This window comes from Bos indicus, chromosome 25, assembly GCF_029378745.1.
Source record: "Bos indicus isolate NIAB-ARS_2022 breed Sahiwal x Tharparkar chromosome 25, NIAB-ARS_B.indTharparkar_mat_pri_1.0, whole genome shotgun sequence".
Taxonomy (NCBI): Eukaryota; Metazoa; Chordata; class Mammalia; order Artiodactyla; family Bovidae; genus Bos; species Bos indicus.
Window position 1 is genome coordinate 1,268,351 of NC_091784.1, and position 26,078 is coordinate 1,294,428.

Sequence of the window (26,078 nt, forward strand, 5' to 3'; positions counted from 1 at the left end):
ACCTCCACCAACAAAAAAAGAACACAAGGTTTGCTACAAGCAGAGACATGAAGACGATCACGATTTCGCAGGCTTCTTCAGAAACACAGCACATTAACATACCCTTAACTGATCGAGCTTCTCACGGATCTGAATGAATCCCAAGTGTAACTTGCCCCCGAAGTGGTCTGCAAGACGACGGTCATTGTCATGGAGGCCAAGGTAGGCCGAACAGACCTCACAGACACGAAGCTTCTGTTGCTGAAAACTGGACGCAGGCATGGAATTTCTGTATTCTTCCTGGAGAGCAGGAAAAGAGTGATCCAAGTGAGGTTAACTCAAATGCCACTGTCCACTCAACCCCTAAAGTGGGAAGTACATGAAGGGAGGTGACTTTTATTTTTAGCTGCCCAGCTTGCGGGACTTTAATCCACAGACTAGAGACTGAACCCCACGGCCTGGCAGTGAAGTGCCAAGTACTAACCACTGAACCACCAGGAAATTCCCTAAAGATGATTTCAAAATACATAAACCTGAATCGTTTACAAAGCTTCAGATTCTTGTAATTAAATTATAATTTAATTTCAATAAATTGTAATTAGATTGTAATCCAATTTAAACTGTTTATTTAAGAGATGAACTAAGAGTCATGATTTCAAAGCAGTGAGGGATATTCAGAACACTGAGACACACAGGAGACTGTGTGCTAAAGGCCAGCGGGGAAAGGGAGTCCCTGCGATGGCGGAGAGCTCTGTGAAGACCAGACTACAGGCTCCTCACAGCGCCCCTAATCACACCAGACATGGTGGAGCTCTGTTAAGATCAGACTGACTACAGCGCCCCTATCACACCAGACAGACGGGCAAAACACAGAGCATCCAGAGTCTGCCCCGGTGCTCAGGAATGCCCAATGCAGCCCTGAAACCTAAAATCTGGAAGGAGAAACACGCCAGACATCTCTTCAAACGAGTAAGTGTGCCTAAGGGAACAGAACAAAGCGCACGCACATACATATACCCCCTACCCCGGCCCAGCAGCCAGTACGGTCTGAGTCTCATCACAGGAAGACACTGTGCCTCAAAGGAAAACACACAAATACAAAAGAAAACGACCCAGGACACAGTGATGGCTGCCTGTGCTCAAATTAACACACGCCTTCAAAATCTAGGTTGAGGGATGCATTTCAACATTTGTCCTTAAAGGGAAGACAATGTAATAATCTTCCATTAATTCATACATTCAAAACATTCCCTAAAAAATGCAAGTTAAAATAAGACATCATGTCACTCACTAGACTGACGGAGACACAGAACACCGGGCCCTCCCATACCCTGAAGCTGGCGCCCGTGCAGCATGGTTACTGTGGGGGCAGCCTGTCTGTAAAGGTGGGGTTACCGGAAACATCCCTCACGTGAGCACATTGCTGGACACACAGAACCCGCCGTGAGATGAGAAACCATCAGTGACCTGGAAAACCACCCATGGACAAACAGCCATGTGCCCCTAAAATGCAGTCCCGCAGCAGTAAACAAACTGAACCCATCTGCCTGCAGCAGCCTGGAGAGCGCTGCCCGGCGATGCAAGTGGGAGGACCTGCAGCACCAATGCGGACGCCTACACGCCTGCCCAGGAATGCACATGGTTTATGAGCCCAGGTGTGCAATGAACGCACACGAACGCCCCTGGGGACAGAGCGGGAAAGACCGGGAGCTCAGATTTCCATTAGAGTGAGGCTTCTTTCCTAAAGAGTCAAACAGCTTAACAAGAAACACTAAATGTGGTGGGTGAGAGTTATCTGAGATAATATTCTACACCTTTCAGTAGTTTTGAAATTACGAATCCCATCCTCTCATATCCTTCAAAATAAATTCTACGCTGAGTGAAAAAAAAGTCAATCCCTAAGGGTTACAGACTGTGTGAATCCATTATGCAATGTTCTTAAAATGAGCAAATGCTAAGAATGGAGGGCAGACTGGTGGTCAGAGAAGTGGGTGTGCTGTGAGGGCAGCAGGCAGGACCTACGGGTGGTCAGCGGTCACTCTGTAGCTGTTCTGGGATGGGATGCTGTGTTACAGTTTTCTAAGACAGAACCACTGCGGGAATCTGGGTAAAAAGCACACAGTGCCCCTCCCGCTCCACTTCTTAGGATACCAAACAGCCTTGCCTGCCACTAAGGGCAGGGTGGGCACTACCCAGACCAGCACAGCGGAGGCCTCCCTGCTCCAAGCCACCCTGTCTTGTCTGTTTTAAGTAAGGGGGGAACTCAGGTGATAAGGAAAGGGACAGTGGCCGAAGCAAGGCGCGTGGAGTCCCCGTGTATCTGACTCCTGCTGCCCTTGGGTCTGTCTGCAGACATCCGAGTGGTGAGCCCCGCATCTACATTATTTCAAGTCTCGGATCCACCTCACAGGTTTCTGGTGTCTGCTTTACTCCTCAAAGCAGGAAGGCTCGGCCTCAGGATTCACTAAAAGGCTACAGAGCTCCTTCCTTCCTGACCCTCTGGCCTTTCTGCTGGGTACTGTCAGCAACCCAGGGAGCCTGACTCCATATACTCAAATTTTCCCTTTAAATACACAGAGGTTTGGATCCTATGTAAGGATTCTGATGCAGGACCTGGGACTCCCCACGCACATGCCACTGCCTCAGCGGGCACTCAGCAGGATTCATGTGTTCAGCTGTCATCACTGAGCTCCACTTCGTCCCAGGTGCCACAAGGAGCCAGGGGACCAGCAACAACCAAAACCAGCCCTGCGCTGGCACGCTGCCCACTCTGCCATCGCATCTCCATCCACCATCTGAACAATCTTCTCTCTGGGTCTCAGCAAATGGCCTTCAGGATCACCCTGCCCTACCTGGACATGCCCTGCACCCCAAGTCACTCTTAAACTGAGACCTCATTTCTTTTGAGCGCCCGTCTTCATCAGAGTGAATCTTAGCCAGTGCTCACATGCATTCTGCCTGGCCCACAGGAGGAGTAAAGGTACACTCCCGGCCCTCTCTCCCTGACTCTAACCTTCCCACATTCTCGAAGTCGATCCAGGCCACCTCCACTCCAGTGGTGAGGATCTGAGAAGCAGAAAACCCAACAGAGGAAACAGTCCAGACAGTCCTGGACTCAGCTTCTGCACCACACAGCAGAGTCCTGGCCTGGCAGCCCGAGGACACCACCTGGGTGCTGCCCATACCCTGCAGGGGTCTCTCTCCTGAGGGCACAGAGTCACTAATAACCCAAGGCCTCTCTTCACAGCAACTGTAAAGCCAGTCAGGCCCCATCACATCAGCTGAACACCTTGCACGCCGGGCCCTTCCTGGAAGCAGACGGACGCAGATGGGAGGTGCTCACTAACACGGACAAGTTACACTCAGGATGCACTCTACACACGGGAGTGATGCTCAGAGCTCCAAGTGCCCAGTCTGAGGCCTCAGGGGTCAACTGAGCAGTGAAGACACAAACCCCAGGGTGGGCTGACTTGAAATTGTACCATCCTGACATTATCACTCTACTTCCAACTCCTCCTCAATATTCAAGAAAATGGAGGCATGGCTCAGTTTTAGCCCAATGGTCAGCTCTCCGAAGTTACCATGTTTTCTTCCCTCTTTAAGACATTTTCCTCACCAACCTCAGCTTCTTTTTTCTTTGCACGGACTTTCTCCACTTCCATGAGAATCTTCTGTGATTCATCCACATTTCCTTCAGCTCCCAGCTGCTCAGCTTTAGCAAGAAGCTTTCCTATTTCTTCATTCAATTCATGTACTTTTTCTGCCTGGAGAGAAAGAGACAGCCAGGTAAGACATCTAAAAACAAAAGACGAGAGCTGGGACAGAGGCTGAAGGGGTGGTGGTGTGTGTAGTTATGACTGATTTGTGCTGTTGTATGGCAAAAACCAACACAACATTGTAAAGCAATTATCCTCCAATTAAAAAAATAAAAACAAAAGATTTTTTAATGCAAAGAGTGTTTCTGTTGTTGCATTTCTGCTGTTTCACAGAGAATACACCAACAGCTGGAAACTTCACTGATGATGTGAATTCTAACAGTTACAACACCCATACTGCCACCACTGAGACCGACCGTTAAGTGTCAGACCCTAACCCGTAAGATCTCTGCACTGAATCCCAGCAGAAGCAAGAACACATGCCTGTCACTTCCACAGGCTGTAAGGCCCATCCTGTGGGCCAGCTTCCAGGACGTCACTCCGTATACCTTCCAGTACAGCTCAGCCTCCAGGTGAGGGTAACAAAATGTGTGAGCCTAAACACATACATTACTTACCCTTTAAGCAAAATGACTCATTACTGGGAGTTTCTTTTAGAAATAAACAGCACCACTGGGCTAGTTAAAAACTGTCTATCTCCTAAGAAATCCTTTTATAAAACTGAAAGGAGAAAAAAACACACTGAAGAAAACTCCACTAGAGAAAGGCAAGGCCTTCTAAATGATGTACACGCCGACTGCACCAGGTCTACCCTTTTCTTCTGTGACACAGACACACCAGAATTTAATCATTTCCCTGCTAACTTACCCCATTTCCTGTTCTGCGGAGGGATGTTAATAAAGTAACTTTACGACATATGCACAGCGCAGTGACAGGCTGCGAGCTTGGTGACGGCTTCCCTCCTTCCCTCGAACAGGCAGGGCAGTGGACACCCACTGTCCACCCCAAAATGCGCACTTGGCACTGACAGGTCCCAGCCCCGCTTTTATACCAACGACTTGAGGTGGAGGCCTCCCTCCCCGCATACCTTCGCAGAAACTTCTGCACTGATCTCCTCCTGCGTCTCTGCCAGCCGTTTCTTGGCAAGCTCCGTTCTCCGATCACACTCAGCAATGAAGGACTCCAAGTGATCCATCGCCTAGCTCAGGAGAGGCAGAGGGCTCCGGTCAGTGACCTGCCTGCAACCTCAGAGCTCATGTGTTCGATAGGAAGTGCAGTCCTGGGTTGGTTCTTAAGGCCTGTCGGTTCAGTGGGAAGATCTGCACTACTGCTAACATGTCCACAATCACATTCAATCTAGGGGCTTTGTTAAACCAAACGACCGTGCACAAGTATGGTCTTCTCATCTGATTTATCTTCAAATGTGTCAAAGAACCCCCATCCCTCAACAATTTCAAGAGATTCTAAAGGAAGTTGAAACACCTGGCATAACTGACTGTTCTGAGGGACAGGAGAGACTAGGCCGTGTTATCATGTCAGAGGCCCTCCGCTGGTGAGGCGGAGGGGTGCAGATGTACTCACTGGTCTTTGTGAGCCACGTATATATTATTCCCTCATGTTCTGAGGGTAGAGTTCCCCCTTCCACCTCAAAACAAAATAGAACAAATGTTACTTGAGCGGTGAACACGTTCAATTATGGCCTACCATCTAAAGCAGTGGGAAAACAGGTTACTACTTACCCAAAGAGATAATGGAAAAGACACTCTGAAAAGAGTTGGTGGAAAAAAATAAAAGACTAATCAATAAGTGGTCATATATGCTAAGCAGTTAACTTGCTGTAACTAGTCAAGGCCCCAACATAACTTCAGATAAACATACAAACAGGACACCCCTTTTCCAATCTCCAGGCTAGAACCAACCAGCGCTGGGCAGCAGGTCCCACGCTGCGCGTGTTACACAGACAGCAAGTGGGAGCGGGTGGCGGGATTAGACAGGGTGAGCAGAGCGAGGAAAGCCCTGGGCGCAAATGGTAATAAGGCAGATGAAAGTCAGGCCAAGGGACCAAGAAGTGATGACCTATGTCCCTGCCTCCAGATGTGGTCTGGAGAAAGCCCCCAGCAGGGATCAGCGTTGACAGTGGGATCCCCGTTTTTCAAAGGAAAGCACACTCGGGCATTGGAAGAGACAGGAAAGAGGCTCTGTGATAGCGCTACACCTGCGGTCCACCAAGGCAAACTCCCGGACTCCACACTCCTGGAGCTAAAGACCTCCTTCCTGTTATTGGTCCTCAAATATTCTCGATGAACATTTCACTATGCTCACATCAAACCATCAGGAAAGCCAGTGACCGGCATTCGTTGGCACGCATGCACTGCATTTCCTGGAAGGATGTTGAGCTGACCAGCTCTGCTGACAAGGTGGGAACTTGACAGGATCAAAGTGTAAATCAGGCACCACCCATGCTCTTGGGGACAAGGGCTCCTAACAGACCAGCCGGAGAGGCCCCAGGAGCGCCCGCGCACAGGTGCTGAGACCTGGGTACAGAGTTCCTCTACTGCCTCCCCAGAGAGCAACCTCACACCCGACATGGAACCAAGACTCCACTCATCAGGGTTTGAGTGGGCAATTCTGCCAGTGCCTTTGCCAAGCAAAGAACCACTGCACCTTACACAGAATATAAACTGCCTATGGACTCAGACATCTGACCAGCTAACAATAAAATGGTAAATTTCATAGCACAGAACAGGCAGAATGCAGAGACATCTCAACTGAATGTTCTTTAAAAGATGGCTCTGTTCTGCTGCCCCTCCTTCTCTTCAATGTGCTTCTCAATTTCATTTTGCTTCCTAAATCAAAGAGCAGGTTTAAATGATGAAAATAAAATTTACAAAGAAGGTATTCAAACCTACAAATTAAGTGCTACTGACAACCTACCACTTACTAGGAAGTCATGCACCTCTACCCTGTAATTCAGGGGTGGCGTGATGAACCACATACTGCTAGGGGGGGTTGAACTCATGGGGGTGCACAGGTCTCACTGCTGCTGAGGCTGCCCCCTGCCCCAAGACGGTGAGGTGGTCTCCCTGACCCTCCTGCCCAGCAGCATCGGCAAGCCTGAGAGGAGCCCGTGCTGCCAGCTGAACAGTCAGTGCAAACACGTGCCTCGGGACAGCCATCCAGGGCTCTCCAGGCACCAACTCCCAGATGAAGGAAAGGAAGCACAGTCTCCAGAGTCCTGAGGGACAGCGTCAGGAGGCAAGGACCCCTGTGATCTGACTCCACAGTCCCTATGCTTGGCCCTCACAGCTGAGGCAGTACTCACCAGCCCCATATATAGAAACTAGAAAAGGGCAAAGTAATCTGCCCAGGGTTGTACACGGACTCTAACCCTGGACCTAAGAGAAAGTGTGACTGCCACACTACGCACCTGTAAGACAGAGAGCAGTGGTCCCATTAGGTGAGATGGTGTGTTGCTCTAGAAACCTGTTACATCTCAAAGGAAATCAACGTGGGGAAAAGGTGAACTATATTTTCACTGAATAGAGAAAAATGTTTACATCTTCCACATGCGAACAATGAACTAACGGTGCTCTGTGTGTCTGCGTCCAAGTTGAGATACTTGAGATGCATTTACACAGATGACCTACTCCTTCTCCTAAGGAACTCCTGGTATAACTCTCTCAAGAAACTAAGGCCAGGTCCTGGGGTGGTCAGGCCAAGGCTGTGCTGGACTAGAAAGAAACAATGGTGAGGTAATTTCTCCCAGGTAACCCAAGTTTTGGGTGGAGGAGCCAGCCACCAGCTCAAGTTGAGGGTCTAAGCAGGGTATACCTACACAAAGAAACACCTTTATGACAACCCTGTCAGGCCCACGAAGAAATACATGCTTAAACCTCTCTGACTGGCAAAAACTGGAAGTTTGGTAACTCGCTCTGTTAGTGAAGACGTGAAAATGGGAACTCCCAGGTGCCGCTGGGGGCAGCACTCACCCTCTGGAGAGCATGGTGGCACTAGCCGCCAAAATGACAAAGCACAACCTTTCTGGGCAGACAGCACCGCCTCTAGGGATCTTTCCTAGACACACTCACGAGGTGCTGATGTGTACTACAGCACTATGACCATCAACAGGGGACCAGTCCTATAAAACAGAAACCCATCCTCTGGAATACTATGTCATCACAAAAAGGGCAGAGTTAACTATATGACAGGGAATAATCTGAGATATATGCTAAAAATTAAATCAAGATGAGGGAAGAGAAGACAGACAGAGCATGTGTCCAGGAGACTATTACTTGTGTTTTAAGAAAAGTGAGATACATGCCCCTCAGGTTCCACATAATCTCCAAAGGGAAGAGAAGAAACTCGAAACTCAACACCTGACTACCTCTGGGGCCAATCAGGGGGCTCAAGAGCAGAGCAGGAGACAGGCTTCACAACATACCTTTCGTATCTCAAACTCTGAGCCATGTGAACATCTTACGTGTTTTACAATTAGTGACAAGCAGCAACCCTAGTGACGTAACTGATCTAGGCAATAATCCTCACTGCTGCTGGATGCATGCGCCCCAGTCTGACGGGGGCCTGTGCAACTAGCAGCCAGGCTGCCCACGCCACTCCAGCCCACTGACATCATCCACCGAGGTGACGCGCCAACCACTGCCCAGCTCCACCTCTGCGCTACTCTGTCAAACAAAAAACCTGATTCTGACCATCACACATCCAGATCTAACTTCCAGCTTACAGGAAATTTCAAATATAAGGGAAAACATATTAAAAAGACTGCATCATAAGGATACAATCAGCAAAATCCAGGATATGAGAAACATTAATTTCTTCAAACAGATGTAAAAAGACTTAGGAAGCATCCTAACGTATAGATCTTATTTTGGTATCTGAGTCAAACAAAAGACTGTAAAAAAATCCTTTTTGAGAAAATCTGGGAAATTTGAAGACTGTTAGATAAAGTTAAGAAATTATCCTTTAAATAATAAATATTTTAAATAAAATTATCTTCTAGATATATTTGCAGTACCTACAGATGAAATTCCATCTCTAGGAACTACTGTAAAATAATCCAGTATGCAAAGACAAAATAAAGATGAAACAAGTCTTCACATCAACAATCACTGAAAACCGGGAGATGAAACCCAGAGATGGTCACTATAGTATTCTACTTACACTTGTATGTTTAATTTTTTTCTCAACACATTTAAAAAGACATGCTAATAACATACAAACTACTATATATAAAATATACAAAGAAGGTCCTACGTACAGCACTGGAAAATATACTTAGTATCTTGTAATATACTATACTGGAAAAGAATCTGAAAAAAAATGTATATATACATATAACTGAATCACTTGGCTGTACACCAGACACTAACGCAACACTATAAATCAACTGTACTTCAATTAAAAGAGAAAAACATGGTAATAAGTACATTCTGTCCCAACCAACTATAATACCAGATTTTTGTATGCAGAGTAAAAATAACTTCACAAGTCAATGGCAACACTGAAATATTTACAGATGACAGGATGTGTGAAGTCTGAGATTTGTAAAAAGTCAGTTGGCCATGAGCTGATCATTCCTGAGGCTGAGTGATGGGTACACGGAGATCCATTAAGCCGTTACACCTCCTGCTGTCTGAGATCCTCCAAGGTAAAACAAAACAAAAAGCAACTGGCCATCCAAGGTCGCCTGCAGCACTTGAAGAGCAAGCTGTTGCTCCTTTTCCACCTTGAAGCTGTGGTAGGGGACTGCCTCCAGGGAGTGGGAGGGGCACAGGGAAGGAGGCTTTCTGGGTTTTCCATGACAGTCTGGGGAATTCTGATTTGGCCACACACTTCCAGGGAGAGCACACAGTGAGTTCCAATACACACACTTACCCTTTCTTGCTCAGGACGTCCTAAGGAATTTTAAGTCACTGAACGTTCAGGTCTCACAAACATTTATTTCAAGGGCACAGTCTACCGTTTGAGTCCCTCATAATCTGTTCATTCATCACTAAAGCATTTTTGTTGCATCCAATTTTTCAACCTTATACACGATGCTACAACAACACTACTTGGTGTACCACTGTTTGCCTGTGTTTTCAATCACAGTTGACCCTTGAACAATGGGCGGCGGGGTGGGTGTTAGCGAGGGATCCTGTAGCTGTGCAGTATGCATTTACTGAGAAAAATCTCCAAGTGTACCCTCACAGTTCAAGAAACAAGTGTTGTTTAAGGGTCCACTGTACTTTCTTAAGACTGAGGATTTGTAGAAATAAGTTATAATGTAGAAGTACCTTTAAATTTTCATTTCTGCACACTATATTAGCAATTCAATTGGACCTAACAACTTCACATGACTTAAAAAGCATAATTCTTTCTTCCTCCCTAAAAAATAATCATTTGAGCCTGGTAAATACCTTTTAAAACTGTATTAAAACACATATACAAGTACACAATTTTTACTCCATCTAGGATAGTTTTTAAAGCTTTTTCATTTTTTACATCAATGCACACATTTTCTATGATCTATAGCTGTGCAGCATTTCACTGTTTTAAAACAACTATATCCATTCCATAGTAAGTATATATTTGCATTTTTTCACCTTTCACTAATTCAGAACAATGCAATAAACACCTTAAGTCTTCTCATACACAGGCAAATACTCTAGGACCATTTCTTACTAACTGCTTAGAGAACACTAAAAGCTTATAAATATTTTAAAATTATATACAGAGCTGATGAGCTCTTATAAAAGATTTTTATACTGAAAGTCAAATGTCACCTAAGCTGAGCAACTAATTCAGAAATGAAACAGACTGGAACTACCCTGGTGATCCAGGGGCTGAGACGCCACACTCCCAGTGTAGGGGCCCAGGTTTGATCCCTGGTTGGGGATCTAGATCCCGCATGCCAAAACCAAGAGCTCCTGCTTGCCATGACTAAAGACGTCGCACGCTGCAACTAAGGCCCAGCGTAGTGAAATTAAAAAAAAAAAAAAGAAAACAGACTAATAATGATGCTTTCTATAAAAGCATAATTTTCTTTTAAATTAATGCATCGACTTATTAATAAATCCACTAAAAACTCAAGTTTTAGAAGTTTCTCTTTTCTGAAAGAATAGATGAAAGGCACCTAACACGCAAAAGCCTTCATGCTGATATGACTATAATAACCTGTTCTAAAACCACTGTCTCTAATACAACCTGGATAAAAACAGCTCCTAATCACCTCTGACTGATCCACTCAATAAAACAACTCTCCCAGGGTCATGTGATGATGCTTCCGTGACTTCTGGCAAATAGCACCAATCTTATACTTTCAGAGACTCTGGAGATAAATGGTAGGCCCATCTCAAAGATTTACTGTCAACAGTGAAGAGATTCTACCAAAACACTTGGTAAGATACACAAATATAAGTTACTAAGAAAAACCATGGATTACTGACGGTTCACAATTTGTGAAAACAAAACCTGTCTCCATCTTACAGTAGTGATGACTACACTGTACTCCCTCCAGGAACCAAATTCAACACCATACAGGAGCTGCTGGTTCCACGCCTGGGAACTGAACCATCCACATGGCCATGTGGAGGCTTGGAGCCTCACACCAACAGCAGTTCCTGAGGAGGCAGCAACAGGTCAGCAAGATCAAGAGTCAGCTCACTGACTGGCCAAAAGCGCTTCTGAGGTGTTCTGATTTACCAAGATTGCAATTCAACAAGAAACATCGCAACTAGCTTTTGCTATATACATGTGTTCACCCTGAAAAGCCTATCTTCAAAAGATACAAGTGACCCCTGGAGAGGCACTGGATAGGAGTCATGTGGAAAACGGCAGACTTTTCAACCTGGAATCTCTAACAGTTGTCTTACCTATCAAGAACATTGCAAAAGTTATTCCATCAAGTTTTTGTAACAAACCTGTATTCTAGGAAAGGACTTTATTTTTTCCTTCTAAGTTTATTCTGCATAACTAAGGAAATAAATTATTTTAGCCTGGTATTTCAAAGCCAGGCCACATTTAGTGTATTAAAGTAACCCATGCACATCCAAACACTACTGATATGTATTAAAAATTCAAGGCAGGATAAATTTTATGGCTTGTGAATTTTACCTTTAGGTCATTATTTTAAAAAATAATAGCAAATAAATAATAAATAAATAAAATAATAAACAAGCTACTCATATTTATTTAAATAAAAATAATAAATAAAAAGTTATGGCAATATCTTCCTAGCACCCAGAGCTCCACAAAGCACCATTCACTGTATGAAAGGGCGATAACTAATGTAAGTGGTCCTTGTTAATAAACAGCCCCATTAGATCCTTCTCTTTTCACTTTAAAAAAAAGTTGCAATGAGCACCTTTTCTGTGGACTCATTAACACATACCATTAAGATACAGTCCCAGCAGCAGGATCCTGGAACGAGTGTATACATGCATTTAACATGCTGACAACTACTTGCTGACTGCCCTCCCACAAGCGCAGCTGCTCCAAGTCACCCCCAACTCGTCAGAACAGGAAGACCTCCTCTGGAGGTTCAGCACTAGCTAGCAAACATTTCAACATGAACCATCTATAAGGTAAAATATGATTTTTTCTAAATCAGAGAACATACCTATTCTTTAATATATATATTATATTTTGTCTACAGCTTGTGGGATCTTAGTTTCCAGACCTAGGATTGAACTGGAACCCTTGGCAGTGAGAGGAGGAAGTCCTAACCACTGGACCATGAGGGAATTCCCTCAAATATGACTTTTAAGGAGCTGGAGGGAGAGGTGGTCACCTTTTAAACTGGAAAAGGTATTCCTCTAAATGGTAAATTTTCACAGTACAAAAACATCTTTTGACCTACTCTAGCCCTCCAACTGAGACAAAAGTGTTCAAAGTCTCGTGGTTTCTTCTAAAACCACTCTGTAAATCTAAGGATGTCAACAACACTAAACACTCTTTCTTTTAAAAGTCACACTATGGAAGTCGTCATAGCACACCAGTTTTCCCACCTCACCTTGGACACAATTTCACTGCCTCAGCCCTCTTTCCACAGCCGCACATCATCCCACTGTGGAGAGCAATGACACGACCCAAGCCCTCACGGATGGAGTCTGCAGGCTGCAATGCTGCAGGAGTATTCTGAAGCAGATTTACCTTCATTAATAAGCAAGTGTATCATCAGATACGCTTTCAGAGCTAGCACTGCTACCATGTGCTTTCCCATCCTCGGGGGCTCAGTCATCCAAGAGCTGTATCAGAATTACTTAACTCTCCAACTCCTAAGTCTGAGTGAGGGTGAACACCCATCACAGGATTAGATGCCCACTAAAAATGTCTTTTATCCTCTGACTGTTTTCTATTCAGCTGTTGCTACAGGTCCAGTCATGATGAGCTTTATCATGAAAGGTACCTGCCCTTCATATGCTGCAGATATTGTATCTCAGCTGAATTCTTATTTTATATATGGGAATTCTTGATACGCTAGTATTTTTTAAGTTTTTATACAGAAAACATGTATCCATCTTTACCTTACAGCTTCTTAGGGTTTATAACATGTCAACATGGCAAAACAAAATTCTCTTTTGGGGGATCCAACCCGGTTTTTCACTAACTGGGTAATCCACAGTTTCTAATACTGTTCATTAAAAAAACTCATCTTCTCCACAGTGGCTGAACAATGCCCCACATAAAAATACTAAATTACCATATGTTTCAGTCTTTCTGCGCATAAAAATACTAAATTACCACGTTTTAGTCTTTCTGCGCATAAAAATACTAAATTACAGTATGTTTCATTCTTTCTGTAGTCTCAATTTCTTCTATTACTCTGTTCTTACATACTGAATTCATCAGGCCATTTAAAAAGTACACAGACATTCTAATTCAGCAGAAATCCTAACATTTGTGATACAAAAAGTTACATAACTCAAAGTGAAAATTTAACCCGTACATCTTTGTTCCTCTGCTTCTGAAACCTGGTATCCCAAGAAGATTCAACACTGATGCACTTGAAAAAGAAATGGTAATTTTAACCACTTTTTAAGATTACTGATTTAAGTAGAATTTACTCCAGCTACAATACATCCTCTAAAATGTCTATTGGGAGAAAAAAAAAATGCCTTTCCTTGATATTCCTTTCCTCTGATTTCCTCCCACCAAGCTCAGTGTCTCCCCAGTCTTCACCCAGGAACCTGAAGGGCATCAAACCCCTCACTGACCTCTGCTAACTCTAGGAATGGAGGATTCAGGAAAAGAAAAAAACTAAAACAGAGTGGCTCTATCAATCCCTATGGTCCAGTGGTTAGGACTTCACGCCTCCACTGCAGGAGTCCTTGTTCAGTCCCTGGAAGGTGATCTAAGATCCCACAAGCTGGACAGCATAGCCTAAAATAAATTAACAAAATAAAGTGACCAAATCATGCATTCCCAATGCGGACAGGAATGAAAACTGGTCTCAAAGAGTGAAGAAAATCTTAGATAGTACAATGATAAGTGACCTGTAAAGGATCACAGTACATAAACTGATATGCTGGGTATCTGTGTTATCAAAATTTCATGCAGGGGACAACCAACAACAACAACAAAACAATTCACGGAGGGGAGATGGAGGAATTAGGGGAAAGGGCCTAAAAAAAGGCTCTTTTGGGAGGGAAAAACGACAAAAGTTATGAAATACTAATTTATAATGACTAAATTGCTAAATATTTAATGACCTGATAATACCAAGCATTGGTAAGGGTATGTTCACTGTTATTAAATGGGTAAACGGATACATTTCATCAAAAATTAGGGAGGAAGAAGAAAAAGAACTACCTTGCAAGAATAAACATGTGCAGCTTCTACGAGCAAGCAATTCTTCTCTTAAAAATATACCCTAGGTTAACTGTTGTACATGTGCACCAAGATATTCCATAACATTTATAACGCTATTCATAATAAAAAACACAAACAAAAAAAAACCCACTAGAATCAACCCAACTGTCTATGAATATAGAATGGGTAGTTCAGGGAACTATGAAATGCAGCAATGAAACCAAGCCATACCGAAAAAAGTATGTGAAGGAACATAGCACTGAAGGAAAAATAAAGTTACTAAGATTACCTACACTACAAATCCATTTTTGTAAGTTCAAAAGCAAGAATAAACATAATGTCCAAGAAAACATAAAATATATAAGAAACACTCAAAATAAAACAATACAGTACAAAACGTAGAAGAGTTGGGATGGTAGACACACAGACGCAGAACAGTCCTGGCCACATCCCAGCTCCCAGCCAGAGAGTGGTGGAATAACATCTGTTTTATCATTTTGCGTCATAACTTACACACATTATTCTTGTTAGTGCAGTATTTGGCTCTTCACAGTAGGGAACAATTAACATCAAATAAAACTTACATCCAACTCAAAAAAGAGGTCCCTTTCTTTACTTGCAATCTCATAATCTGCTCGGAGGGCCAAGTCGTGGATTTTGGTACATTCTCCTAAGTCCATGCGCTGTGAAAGAGAAACAAAAATTGACATACAAACATCTAACCATTTGTAGGAAGCACATGACCTGGTGGTAACTGTCTTCAAAATCAACAATGCTTTTTTGAATGCTGACTATGATAAGAAAATTAAGAAACAATGTGGCCAAGAAGTCTTATTTTCCTTTTTCTACCATGATTACAGGACACTCAGAAAAGGTGCATTTCAGTGTAATGATCTCTATCTCCTATGGAACCAGAGATTACTAGACTATTTTTCATTACTTAGCTTTCACCATCATTATCTCATGAGTGTAGAAACGTCTATTCAGTAAAGAGCAGCATGGGGGAAGGGGTGGCAAGAAGGCCAGGAAACAAGAGTATCCCTGACAGCAACAAGTTTCCATGCATTCCTTCTTGTAATCCTGACCACTGAAGTCTAAATCACAGAGACAAGAAGAGGAAAGAACAGACAGAAATCAGGTTTTGGGGTGCTACCACATAACCTAACACCTGACGTTAGGTAGCTCTTTGCATATCAAAGGAAATCAAACACAACTGGCTGACTCAGAGCCCAGAATCCATTCTCCCAACCTGGCACAGGACTCTGGACACACATCTGGGACGAAGATTGGACCACTCACTCGCCCCACGTGAAAGACAAAAGGCTCTTTCACCAAAACAGATTATTTGGGTTACCAGTAAGACCAGCCTGATGTGCTACTGCACATTGTGAGCACAGACAGAACAATCAGACAGCAGCGTGCATTTCTCACCTAAGTCCTAAGTAAAGGACCCTATATAGGGACCCCCTCCACTCCTGTCTGTGGTCATCTCAACAGCAACAGGGACGTTCGGATGCTGAGGGTCAGGTTAACAAGTCAGAAAGTGCCAATTAACAAACCCCAACAGCCTGGTGAGCAGATGCCTCGGGAACCCATGCTGCTGCAAACAAGCACAACTACCTAACAAGGGAACAGAGCAACAGAGTCCAGAAATCCTCCAGCTCAAACTACAAGTGCGTTCAAAACGAGCTTAACAAAATACTCCATGGATCACAAAATCCGTAACATCCTAGGACAGGATCCAGCTCTTCAGCCCTAATCTCAGAAGATGCAGCCATCCTTATGACAAAATGTCCCACAGCATCGCCAGTGACACAGCCAAGAGGCGGCTGCCCAGGGTGGAGCTCATATTCATTTTGACCAAACGGTAAATGCAAAAGCTCTGTTCTCCTTCATTATGCTTACTATGAGGTCACTTGCAGCTTCTGTGTGTTGGTTACACGGGGAATCCAGAGGTAAGGAAACACAAGTTCTAAAAGCCAAAGCTGCAACTAGAATTGCTGTCATTGTAAAGCTGGCATATTCTGCTTCATTCATTATTTTAAATACCACACATAATCCTTAAAAAATACACAGCTTCTGAAGTAAGCCCATGGGCCACCACTACTGAGCTGTTGTTCTAGAGCCCGAGAGCTGCAACCACTGAAGCCCATGCTCCAAAAGAGAAGCCACTGCAGTGAGAAGACAATGAATGAGGAGACCGCTTGCTACAACTAGAGAGAACTCCATGCAGCAACGAAGAACCAGCACAGCCAAAGATAATAAATGAATAAATGTATTTAAAAAAACATATATTTTATATATATATACACAGCTTCCGGATTTCCCTAGTGGTCCAGTGGTTAACACTCCATACTTTCAAAGCAGGGGGTGCGGGTTTGATCTCTATTAGAGGAACTATGATCCCACATGCTGCAGAGCCCAAAAAAATCACACAAAGGTAACTAAGTGCTATAGCTGAAAAACGAGAGACAGCTCTTAGAAATTCTTTAAATGCTAACGAACATTCTACTGCTCAAAGAAAAACTTTCAGATGAAGCAAGCAACAAAACCACTAAGTACTAAACATCTTAAGTGCAAATCAACTTCCATTCTAAAAGCTTCAACTGTCAAGGAAGTTTCAATATTAGGGAACCACACATGAAGCAAAATTGACCAACACCTTCCTTCAGATGGGAGCGCTCAAGCGGCCACTGCAGAAACAGGTGAAAGACAGGCCTGGGACTCCATGTGTCTCTGAAGGTCGCTCTGCAACTCTGCCAAGGAGACAGAAGTACTAGCCAACTCCTCTGGCAGCCAAACACCCAGCAGAGCTGAAATACCTCACTCGTTTACTTCTTCCAAAATACTTAAGTGGCTGTCAAATGCAGCATGCCAGACCTTTTATCTTCTTTTTAAATCGCACAAATATCTGTGCTCTCTACCCTCCAGAGCTCTCACACAGCAGACAGGGAAGAGCAGTAAAGGCTCTTTAGAGAACTTTCAGAAAACCAAAGTTCTTCCACAAGTTACACTCTCTTCCCTCCAGCTATCCCTCTGGTCTTACTATCAACACACCATTTTCCCATTCCATTCCTCTGCTGCCTCACCCCTATTGACAGGAGAGGGCCTGGAGAAGCCCTTAGCATGCTGAGGGTTCTAACCACTCAGTCCACCTCCATGGAGCACAGCAGACTCTACCCCTACCACCCAGGAGCCCACAGCCATGAGGCTCCATCTTTACACTCGCCACCCAAATTTCCAGCCCTCATCTCAACTGACCTCAGCAGCCCCAACACTTATTCACTGCACCTTTGCATGAAAACAGGTCTCCTGGGCTCTCTTCTCGGTTTGAGTTGCCTGTCCAACGGGGACGGCAGTGACACTGCTCAGTCCCTGGCCTCTCATCAAAGCCCCCCAGTCTCTGCCTCCTCCCCACGACCCACACCAACCCAGATGCACTCCTGCTTCCCTTGGCTCCACCAGCCACCCGGAGCGCTATTCCCCTAAAGGTGCACATGTGTGTTTTCACAGCACTGAGGTCTCTGCTCCCGTATCCCGAGAGGCCTTTCCATATCGCGCTATCCAAAACAGTCCAGAACCTACTCGCTATTTACTGTCTGTCCTGTTTATCCATCAGATGAGAGTCAACATTTTTTGTACGACATCCGCAGTGCCTGGCAGAGTACTTGTCCAGTAAATACTTGGCAGATTAAACTATACCTAATACACTAACCCAAAAAAGATGTCCTTTTCATTATAGGTGACTGGAATGCAAAAGTAGCAAGTCAAGAAACACCTGGAGTAACAGGCAAATTTGGCCTTGGAATATGGAATGAAGCAGGGCAAAGACTAATAGAGTTTTGCCAAGAAAACACATTGGTCATAACAAACACCCTCTTCCAACAACACAAGAGAAGACTCTATACATGGACATCACCAGATTGTCAACACCGAAATCAGATTGATTATATTCTTTGCAGCCAAAGATGGAGAAGCTCTATACAGTCAGCAAAAACAAGACCAGGAGCTGACTGTGGCTCAGACCATGAACTCCTTATTGCCAAATTCAGACTTAAATTGAAGAAAATAGGGAAAACCACTAGACCATTTAGGTATGACCTAAATTAAATCCCTTATGATTCTACAGTGAAAGTGAGAAATAAGATTTAAGGGCCTAGATCTGATAGATAGAGTGCCTGATGAACTACGGAATGAGGTTCGTGACACTGTACAGGAGACAGGGATCAAGACCATCCCCATGGAAAAGAAATGCAAAAAAGCAAAATGGCTGTCTGGGGAGGCCTTACAAATAGCTGTGAAAAGAAGAGAAGCGAAAAGCAAAGGAGAAAAGGAAAGATATAAACATCTGAATGCAGAGTTCCAAAGAATAGCAAGAAGAGATAAGAAAGCCTTCTTCAGCAATCAATGCAAAGAAATAGAGGAAAACAACAGAATGGGAAAGACTAGAGATCTCTTCAAGAAAATCAGAGATACCCAGGGAACATTTCATGCAAAGATGGGCTCGATAAAGGACAGAAATGGTATGGACCTAACAGAAGCAGACGATATTAAGAAGAGATGGCAAGAATACACAGAAGAACTGTACAGAAAAGATCTTCATGACCCAGATAATCACGATGGTGTGATCAGTGACCTAGAGCCAGACATCCTGGAATGTGAAGTCAAGTGGGCCCTAGAAAGCATCACTACGAACAAAGCTAGTGGAGGTGATGGAATTCCAGTTGAGCTATTTCAAATCCTGAAAGATGATGCTGTGAAAGTGCTGTACTCAATATGTCAGTAAATTGGAAAACTCAGCAGTGGCCACAGGACTGCAAAAGGTCAGTTTTCATTCCAGTCCCAAAGAAAGGCAATGCCAAAGAATGCTCAAACTACCGCACAACTGCACTCATCTCACACGCTAGTAAAGTAATGCTCAAAATTCTCCAAGCCAGGTTTCAGCAATATGTGAACCGTGAACTTCCTGATATTTAAGCTGGTTTTAGAAAAGGCAGAGGAACCAGAAATCAAATTGCCAACATCCACTGGATCATGGAAAAAGCAAAAGAGTTCCAGAAAAACATCTATTTCTGTTTTACTGACTATGCCAAAGCCTTTGACTGTGTGGATCACAATAAACTGTGGAAAATTCTGAAAGAGATGGGAATACCAGACCACATGATCTGCCTCTTGAGAAATTTGTATGCAGGTCAGGAAATAACAGTTAGAACTGGACATGGAACAACAGACTGGTTCCAAATAGGAAAAGGAGTTCGTCAAGGCTGTATATTGTCACCCTGCTTATTTAACTTATATGCAGAGTACATCATGAGAAACGCTGGACTGGAAGAAACACAAGCTGGAATCAAGATTGCCGGGAGAAATATCAATAACCTCAGATATGCAGATGACACCACCCTTACGGCAGAAAGTGAAGAGGAACTCAAAAGCCTCTTGATGAAAGTGAAAGTGGAGAGTGAAAAAGTTGGCTTAAAGCTCAACATTCAGAAAACGAAGATCATGGCATCCGGTCCCATCACTTCATGGGAAATAGATGGGGAAACAGTGGAAACAGTGTCAGACTTTATTTTTCTGGGCTCCAAAATCACTGCAGATGGTGACTGCAGCCATGAAATTAAAAGACGCTTACTCCTTGGAAGAAAAGTTATGACCAACCTAGATAGCATATTCAAAAGCAGAGACATTACTTTGACAACAAAGGTTCGTCTAGTCAAGGCTATGGTTTTTCCTGTGGTCATGTATGGATGTGAGAGTTGGACTGTGAAGAAGGCTGAGCGCCAAAGAATTGATGCTTTTGAACTGTGGTGTTGGGAGAAGACTCTTGAGAGTCCCTTGGACTGCAAGGAGATCCAACCAGTCCATTCTGAAGGAGATCAGCCCTGGGATTTCTTTGGAAGGAATGATGCTAAAGCTGAAACTCCAGTACTTTGGCCACCTCATGCGAAGAGTTGACTCACTGGAAAAGACTCTGATGCTGGGAGGGATTGGGGGCAGGAGGAAAAGGGGACGACAGAAGATGAGATGGCTGGATGGCATCACTGCCTCGATGGACGTTGAGTCTCAGTGAACTCCAAGAGTTGGTGATGGACAGGGAGGCCTGGCATGCTGCGATTCATGGGGTCTCAAGGAGTTGGACAAGACTGAGCGACTGATCTGAATACACTAAACATTTGTAGGAAATGCCCTCCCTCATCAGCATTCCAGAAAAATACGGCTGAAATGTTTCACTCTGGTGCATGTCCCTCTACTTCCTCTGACTTCTTCCACTAAGACCTACCAACAACTGCAGGTTAGGCCGCCGCCTACTCCAGGTTAGGAGCACACTCCTGGCTGCCTGCTATGACCAGTGGAAGGCAGCAGTCTACAGTGATGGCACCCCCATGATCCAGAGCACTCAGCAGTCACCCATTCAACTGCAGGCAAGACCTCAGCTAACAGAGGCGTGAGGCTTTGCAGCCATTTCCTATTTGCTGTCAAAAGGTCCAGCCTGAGAATACTTAATACACCAGCTAGGTCAGTGTTCCAGAAACTCCTCCCCGAAATGGTAATAACAAAAGCACTAATTAATCCTAAAAAAAAGTGTTCCCTAGCACATGCATACTGGACCCTTAAAATAAGGAGACAATTTTTACATTACATGAGGGGTTGTGACATCTTAAAATGGTAATGGTGTTTATGGGACTCAATTTCTGTAAGTGGCTGAATCATGGTAGATAATCTGACACTCTTTAGTCTTCTTAAATACTATCTAACTTTGAATAAATGTTCATTCTGCAAAACTAGCATTTATCTGTTTGGTTCATCTGAAACGAACTTAAAATTGTAGAGTTCTATACTTATCAGGTCATGTACTGACTTCTTGAAAGGATGGTGTAACACAAAACTGCAAAGTAATATTAGTCCACATATTTCAAAAACCTACAATCTGGGAAAACCATACCCTGATCAAAAAACTAGTATGTGTTTAACCTGAAAACAAACCAACCCATAATCTTACAGAGCTACAAGCTAACCTGAAGTACTCTTTTTGCTAAAGCCAAGGGAGACTAGTAATACTTAACTTGTGAATATCTCAGTATAAATAACTCTCCCCAAACCTGAAAACCTTACAAACAGAACTTTATAGAAGTAAAATAACATTATATAAAATGTCACCAAACTAACAGAACCTATCATTTGAAGGACAGTAAGTAATTTCTGCTTAGCAAAGGAAAACACAATTCAACCTGAACACCCCCACTGCCTGCAGAGCACCCATGTCTGAGTATCCTAGGACATCCCCCCCAGATGCACCTACCGTCCCAGCCAGAATGTCGTGGGGGCAGCAGTCCAGAAGGTGACTCTTGCAGACACGGTCATCTGTAAACTTGACCCTCTGTCTGGTTTCGTCTCCTGAAATTCATGTGTGGTTTTAAATAAGACAATATTATCACATTAAGCACAAAAGCATATCTGGTACAATTCACCTGGATGATTTGCAGACTACCAAATACTCTGAAAAGCTGACCTAGACGTTTTTTTTTTTTAACAACTGGAACAAAATACAGATGATTTTTGATACTACATATATCATGAAGAATGACGCTTAATGAGATCTGACTCCGTCATTGTGCCAAAGAGATCAAGGAATCAGAAGTAAAATGTTGAGCACCAAAAGGCCATTAGCCCCACACATACATGTGGGCCATGAGATACCAAAAGCCGTGCTTATCAGAGGGCCATGAATCACCACGTATGACTTAGAAGCTGGTAGTTTCCAACAAAAGCTACTTACTAATCATTTTGCTATAGACAAATGTATAGGCAATATTTTGCCCAAAATTACATGAAGAAAGCTTTCCCTTTCTATTACTGACTGATAAATAACCTAGACTTAGTCTACCTATCCCCCTTTAACCCCCACCCTTAAAAAAAAGAGTTGGCACCTGGGAGTCACTTTTAACAAGACAATACCAAGGGGAAAAAAGCAAAAAAGGAACTAGGTTAGTCAATACACACTGTGAGCTCCAACACATACTGTACCCATCTGCATTCTTCAAGACCTCAGCTGCAGAATTTTATGCCCGCTGTTGAAAAGTTTTAAAGGAAAAGTTTTCTTGCCCAACCTGCAGTAAGGAAGTCAGGGGAATGATACATAAAAGTAAAGGCAAAGTGGAATGTGACAGATTTTAAAGCTAATCTGTGTATATGACACAGAGCTGTGTAAAACTAAAGGAGGAATATATTTCAGGATTTGCAAGCATCCAGGATTAATGTAGTGTCTTTTTATTGAAAATGTTTTCTTTCTAAACTACACTTTTAAAGTTACTTGTGAAAAAAAGCAAACACTTTTTTGTTATAACAGCTTAAAAATTGGTTGTGACTCACGGCTCGATGAACATGAGGCTTTTCTGCAACTCCCTTGCAGATTGATGTAGGCAGGCAAAGATACACTGAACCTTTATAAATAAAATAGAGGGGCCACAATTGTTCAGTTTGTATGAAATAAAAATATGGGAAGCAATTCAAAAGCAACTCAATATACAAAGAAAGCTAAAAAGCACTTATTCACCTATGAGATAAAGTGCAATGAATCTGCACAGCCCTGCGAATGTGCCAGTGTGAACTTACAACTTCATTACTTCGGTAGAAAAGAAAACACAAACCACAGCAGGTACATAGTTTGCAAAGATGCAACCGCTTTCTCCTGAGACAACCATCATGATATTGCGTTCCTCCCTACAGCACAACCTACCTAACGACTGCCAAGCGCAGGCTAAACAGCTCTCCAGTGTGGCTGGGGAAAGGGGGGGGCTGGAAAAGCACGCGGCAGGAACCCACGTTAGAAAAGCTCAATTTACGGCTCCCCTTACAATGGTACAGAACAACAACGGCAGGGTTTCCAGGCCCATCCGGCTCCCTCGGGTGAGGAGCTCCGCCAGCCCGCTGCCAGCGACCTGAGCCCACGCTGGCTGCAGCCCTTCGCCGACTCCTGGTTCGGGGAGAGGCGAGGGCCGCCGGAGGGCGGAGAAATCGCAGCAAGGTCAACCGGGAGGGGGCTGGCGCCCCACCGACAGCACAGGCTCCGAGGGAGGAGCCCGCCGGGAACCCACGCCGGCAGGGAAGGCTCAGACAAAGGCCCGGCGCCCGCGGTCGGAGCGCGGGGGAGGGGAGGGCGCCCGCGCAGGCGCAGACGGTCGCGGCCCCCGCCTCAGGCCGCCCGGCGGCCTCGCTTCGCTCCCGCCCCAGCCCTCGTCTGGCCGGCCGCCCCGACTCACCGTCCCGGGCCGTGCCCATGAGCTGGTCCAGCAGGGCCCGCATCTGCGCCTGGGCGGACATGGTGGCCGGCGGGAGCGGCAGGGGTGGCCGCGACGGCTTCTCTCAAGTGGCGGCAGCGGCGGCGGCGGCGGCAGCGGCGGTGGCGGCGACGAAAGCTGCTCCTGTCGGTCTCGAGCCCACTCGGCTCCTTCTCGACGCGGGGAACGCCGGGAGGAAGTGCGTCGGCGCCGGCCCATGGCCTGCTGGGAAATGTGGTCTGAAGGCGGGCCTGACGTTCCGTGGCGCAAATTACGCAAGCAAACTGCTCAGGGGGTGGGGCTAATTCCCTCCTTGATTTTACTCTGGAGCCTAGAACTTCCAAGCTCCACCTAGACGAAAATGCAATAAAGGGAAATAAATTTAGACAGTCCCAAACAGGAAAATAAATCCCGTGTTTTCTTGCTAGTCGTGAACCTGTAAATATCATTTAGCCACTTTCAGACTATTTTTTTACACCTGTGAAAATGGTGCCTGACAAATGACTTTTGTGAAAGTTAAATTGAGCGTGGAATTAGTTAGGTTCTGTGACTACTACTTGCTGGTAGTCCCTCTCTGAGTTCAGTAGCCTGGCCACTTCCAAGACTGACAGTGAACCTCTGACACATGCGTACGGCAGACAGTAGGGAACTGTAACTCCTACCACTAGAACGGTCCGTGTCTCCAGATGTGTATTGGAACGTCTTGTCCACGCTTGTCCTGACTGCAGTGTCCCCACACCCGAAGGCCTGCAGGAGGCCTGATTGACTGACAGGGGATCCTGAACAGCGTTGCCTTATATCAAGAAATCCATTTTACGGTAAAGAAGATCAAGTATTTATTTCTGTATAGCAAGTCACTTCAAAACATAACAGTGCAAAGCAAAAGTGATTCATTATTTCTCATTTTTCTGCGGTGCTTAGGCAGGGATTAGCCGGCCCTGGGCTCCTTGCTCTGGGTGGTTTGGCTGGGTTCACAAAATTGCTTGTGTGAAACTAAGCAAAGATCCAAGAAGGCTGCGCTGACATGCCCAGCCCCTCTGTGGTGCTCCATGCTGCTTCTATCTCTGTATGTGAGATCATAACATTCTTAAGTCTAGCCCACGTTGCTATGGCAGCTGGTTGCCCCCAGGGAAGGAGTGGAAGCTGTCAGTCCTCTTAAGGCTCAGACCCCGAGAACTCTCCTTCTACCATTATCTGTTGGTCAAAGCAAGTCAAAAGGCCAATGAAGATTCAAGAGGAGGGGAAAATATGCCTTTTTTTTTTTTTTTTAAGCTGCACTGGGTCTTGGTTGCTGTATGCTGGCTTTCTCTAGTTTTGGAGAGCAGAGACCACTCTCTAATTGTGATATGTGGGCTTCTCATTGTGGTGGCTTCTTTTGCTGCAGAGCACTGGCTCTAGGGTGTTTGGGCTTCAGAGGTTGCAGCTCTGGAGCACGAGCTCAGTAGTAGCGGTGCACAGGTTTAATTGTCCTATACGATGTGGAATTTTCCCAGATCAGGTACTGAACCCTTGTCCACTTCACTGGCAGGTGATTCTTTACCACTGGACCGCTAGAGAAGTCCCAGATGCTACCTTCTGATGTGAGGACCAGCTTTTGTGTATAAAGATGGGATTTTTCAGTAGTCATATTTGAAGCCTCTGACTGCAGTCCCCAATACCCAAGTCATCCAAGGCTTTGGAATCAACGGTGGGAAGCCGTACTGACATCTCACCACTGCTCTCAGTAGCCGCATCACGGAATTTGCACTTCTTGCCCCACCAAGAGGCTTCCCTTGTTGTCACTGAGGCCTGACATGACCATGCATGCGCAAATCAGAAGCACAGAGGAGTTATATTCTGTGTGATGAAACTTAAACTTGGACCAACTGGAGGTATAATTTGGCAAATTTGTGACTTTTCCCATAACACTTCCAGCACCCACTGGCTACCTAGAGCCCAGGAACAGTCCTCTGGGAAAGCAAGGTACCCAGCATAACACCACGAAAGAGCAAAGGCCTGACACTGAGTCGGGGCAGTGACGCCTGCTCATTTGTGCTCTGCTCCTTCCATGCCTCACTGCTTTCCTCCCATTCCTAATTCCCTGCGAATGAGGCCCTTAATAAAATAGTACCAAAGCTTTGCTGTCAAGCTCTGCTTTCTGGGGAACTAAAGCTAAAACAGCACTAAATCTAGATTTGCACTAAAGGAATGTATAAAGGATGCCATTCAGAAAGAAAATTATCTCAAAAGACAGTCTGAGATGTATAAAGGAATGGTGAGCAAAAAGGAAAAAAAAAAGGTGAACATGTAAAAATGAAAACAAAATCATATATATAATATACACTGACCTCACACACTTCTTTGGAGCAGTTCTGAA

At 44.6% G+C, this 26,078-nt stretch overlaps 1 protein-coding gene across 3 annotated transcripts in view; it reads right to left on the reverse strand.

Annotated features, from left to right (window-relative positions):
• Nucleotides 1-23,910, reverse strand: part of LUC7L (LUC7 like) — a 32,409-nt gene extending 8,499 nt beyond the window's left edge. Inside the window, exons 1-7 of one of the 3 annotated variants that reach the window (XM_019987434.2) lie at nucleotides 23,705-23,910; nucleotides 22,815-22,885; nucleotides 21,745-21,839; nucleotides 15,029-15,127; nucleotides 4,723-4,833; nucleotides 3,600-3,743; nucleotides 103-279 (exon numbers count right to left, since the gene is read on the reverse strand). In XM_019987434.2, the coding sequence (XP_019842993.1) occupies nucleotides 103-279; nucleotides 3,600-3,743; nucleotides 4,723-4,833; nucleotides 15,029-15,124 (528 nt within the window). In that variant the 5' untranslated portion in view covers nucleotides 15,125-15,127; nucleotides 21,745-21,839; nucleotides 22,815-22,885; nucleotides 23,705-23,910. Of the gene's footprint in view, nucleotides 1-102; nucleotides 280-3,599; nucleotides 3,744-4,722; nucleotides 4,834-15,028; nucleotides 15,128-21,744; nucleotides 21,840-22,814; nucleotides 22,886-23,181; nucleotides 23,562-23,704 lie in introns of those variants that run through there. The other 2 variants (XM_019987433.2, XM_019987432.2) reach the window with 2 other exon arrangements.
• Nucleotides 23,911-26,078: the final 2,168 nt, after the last annotated feature.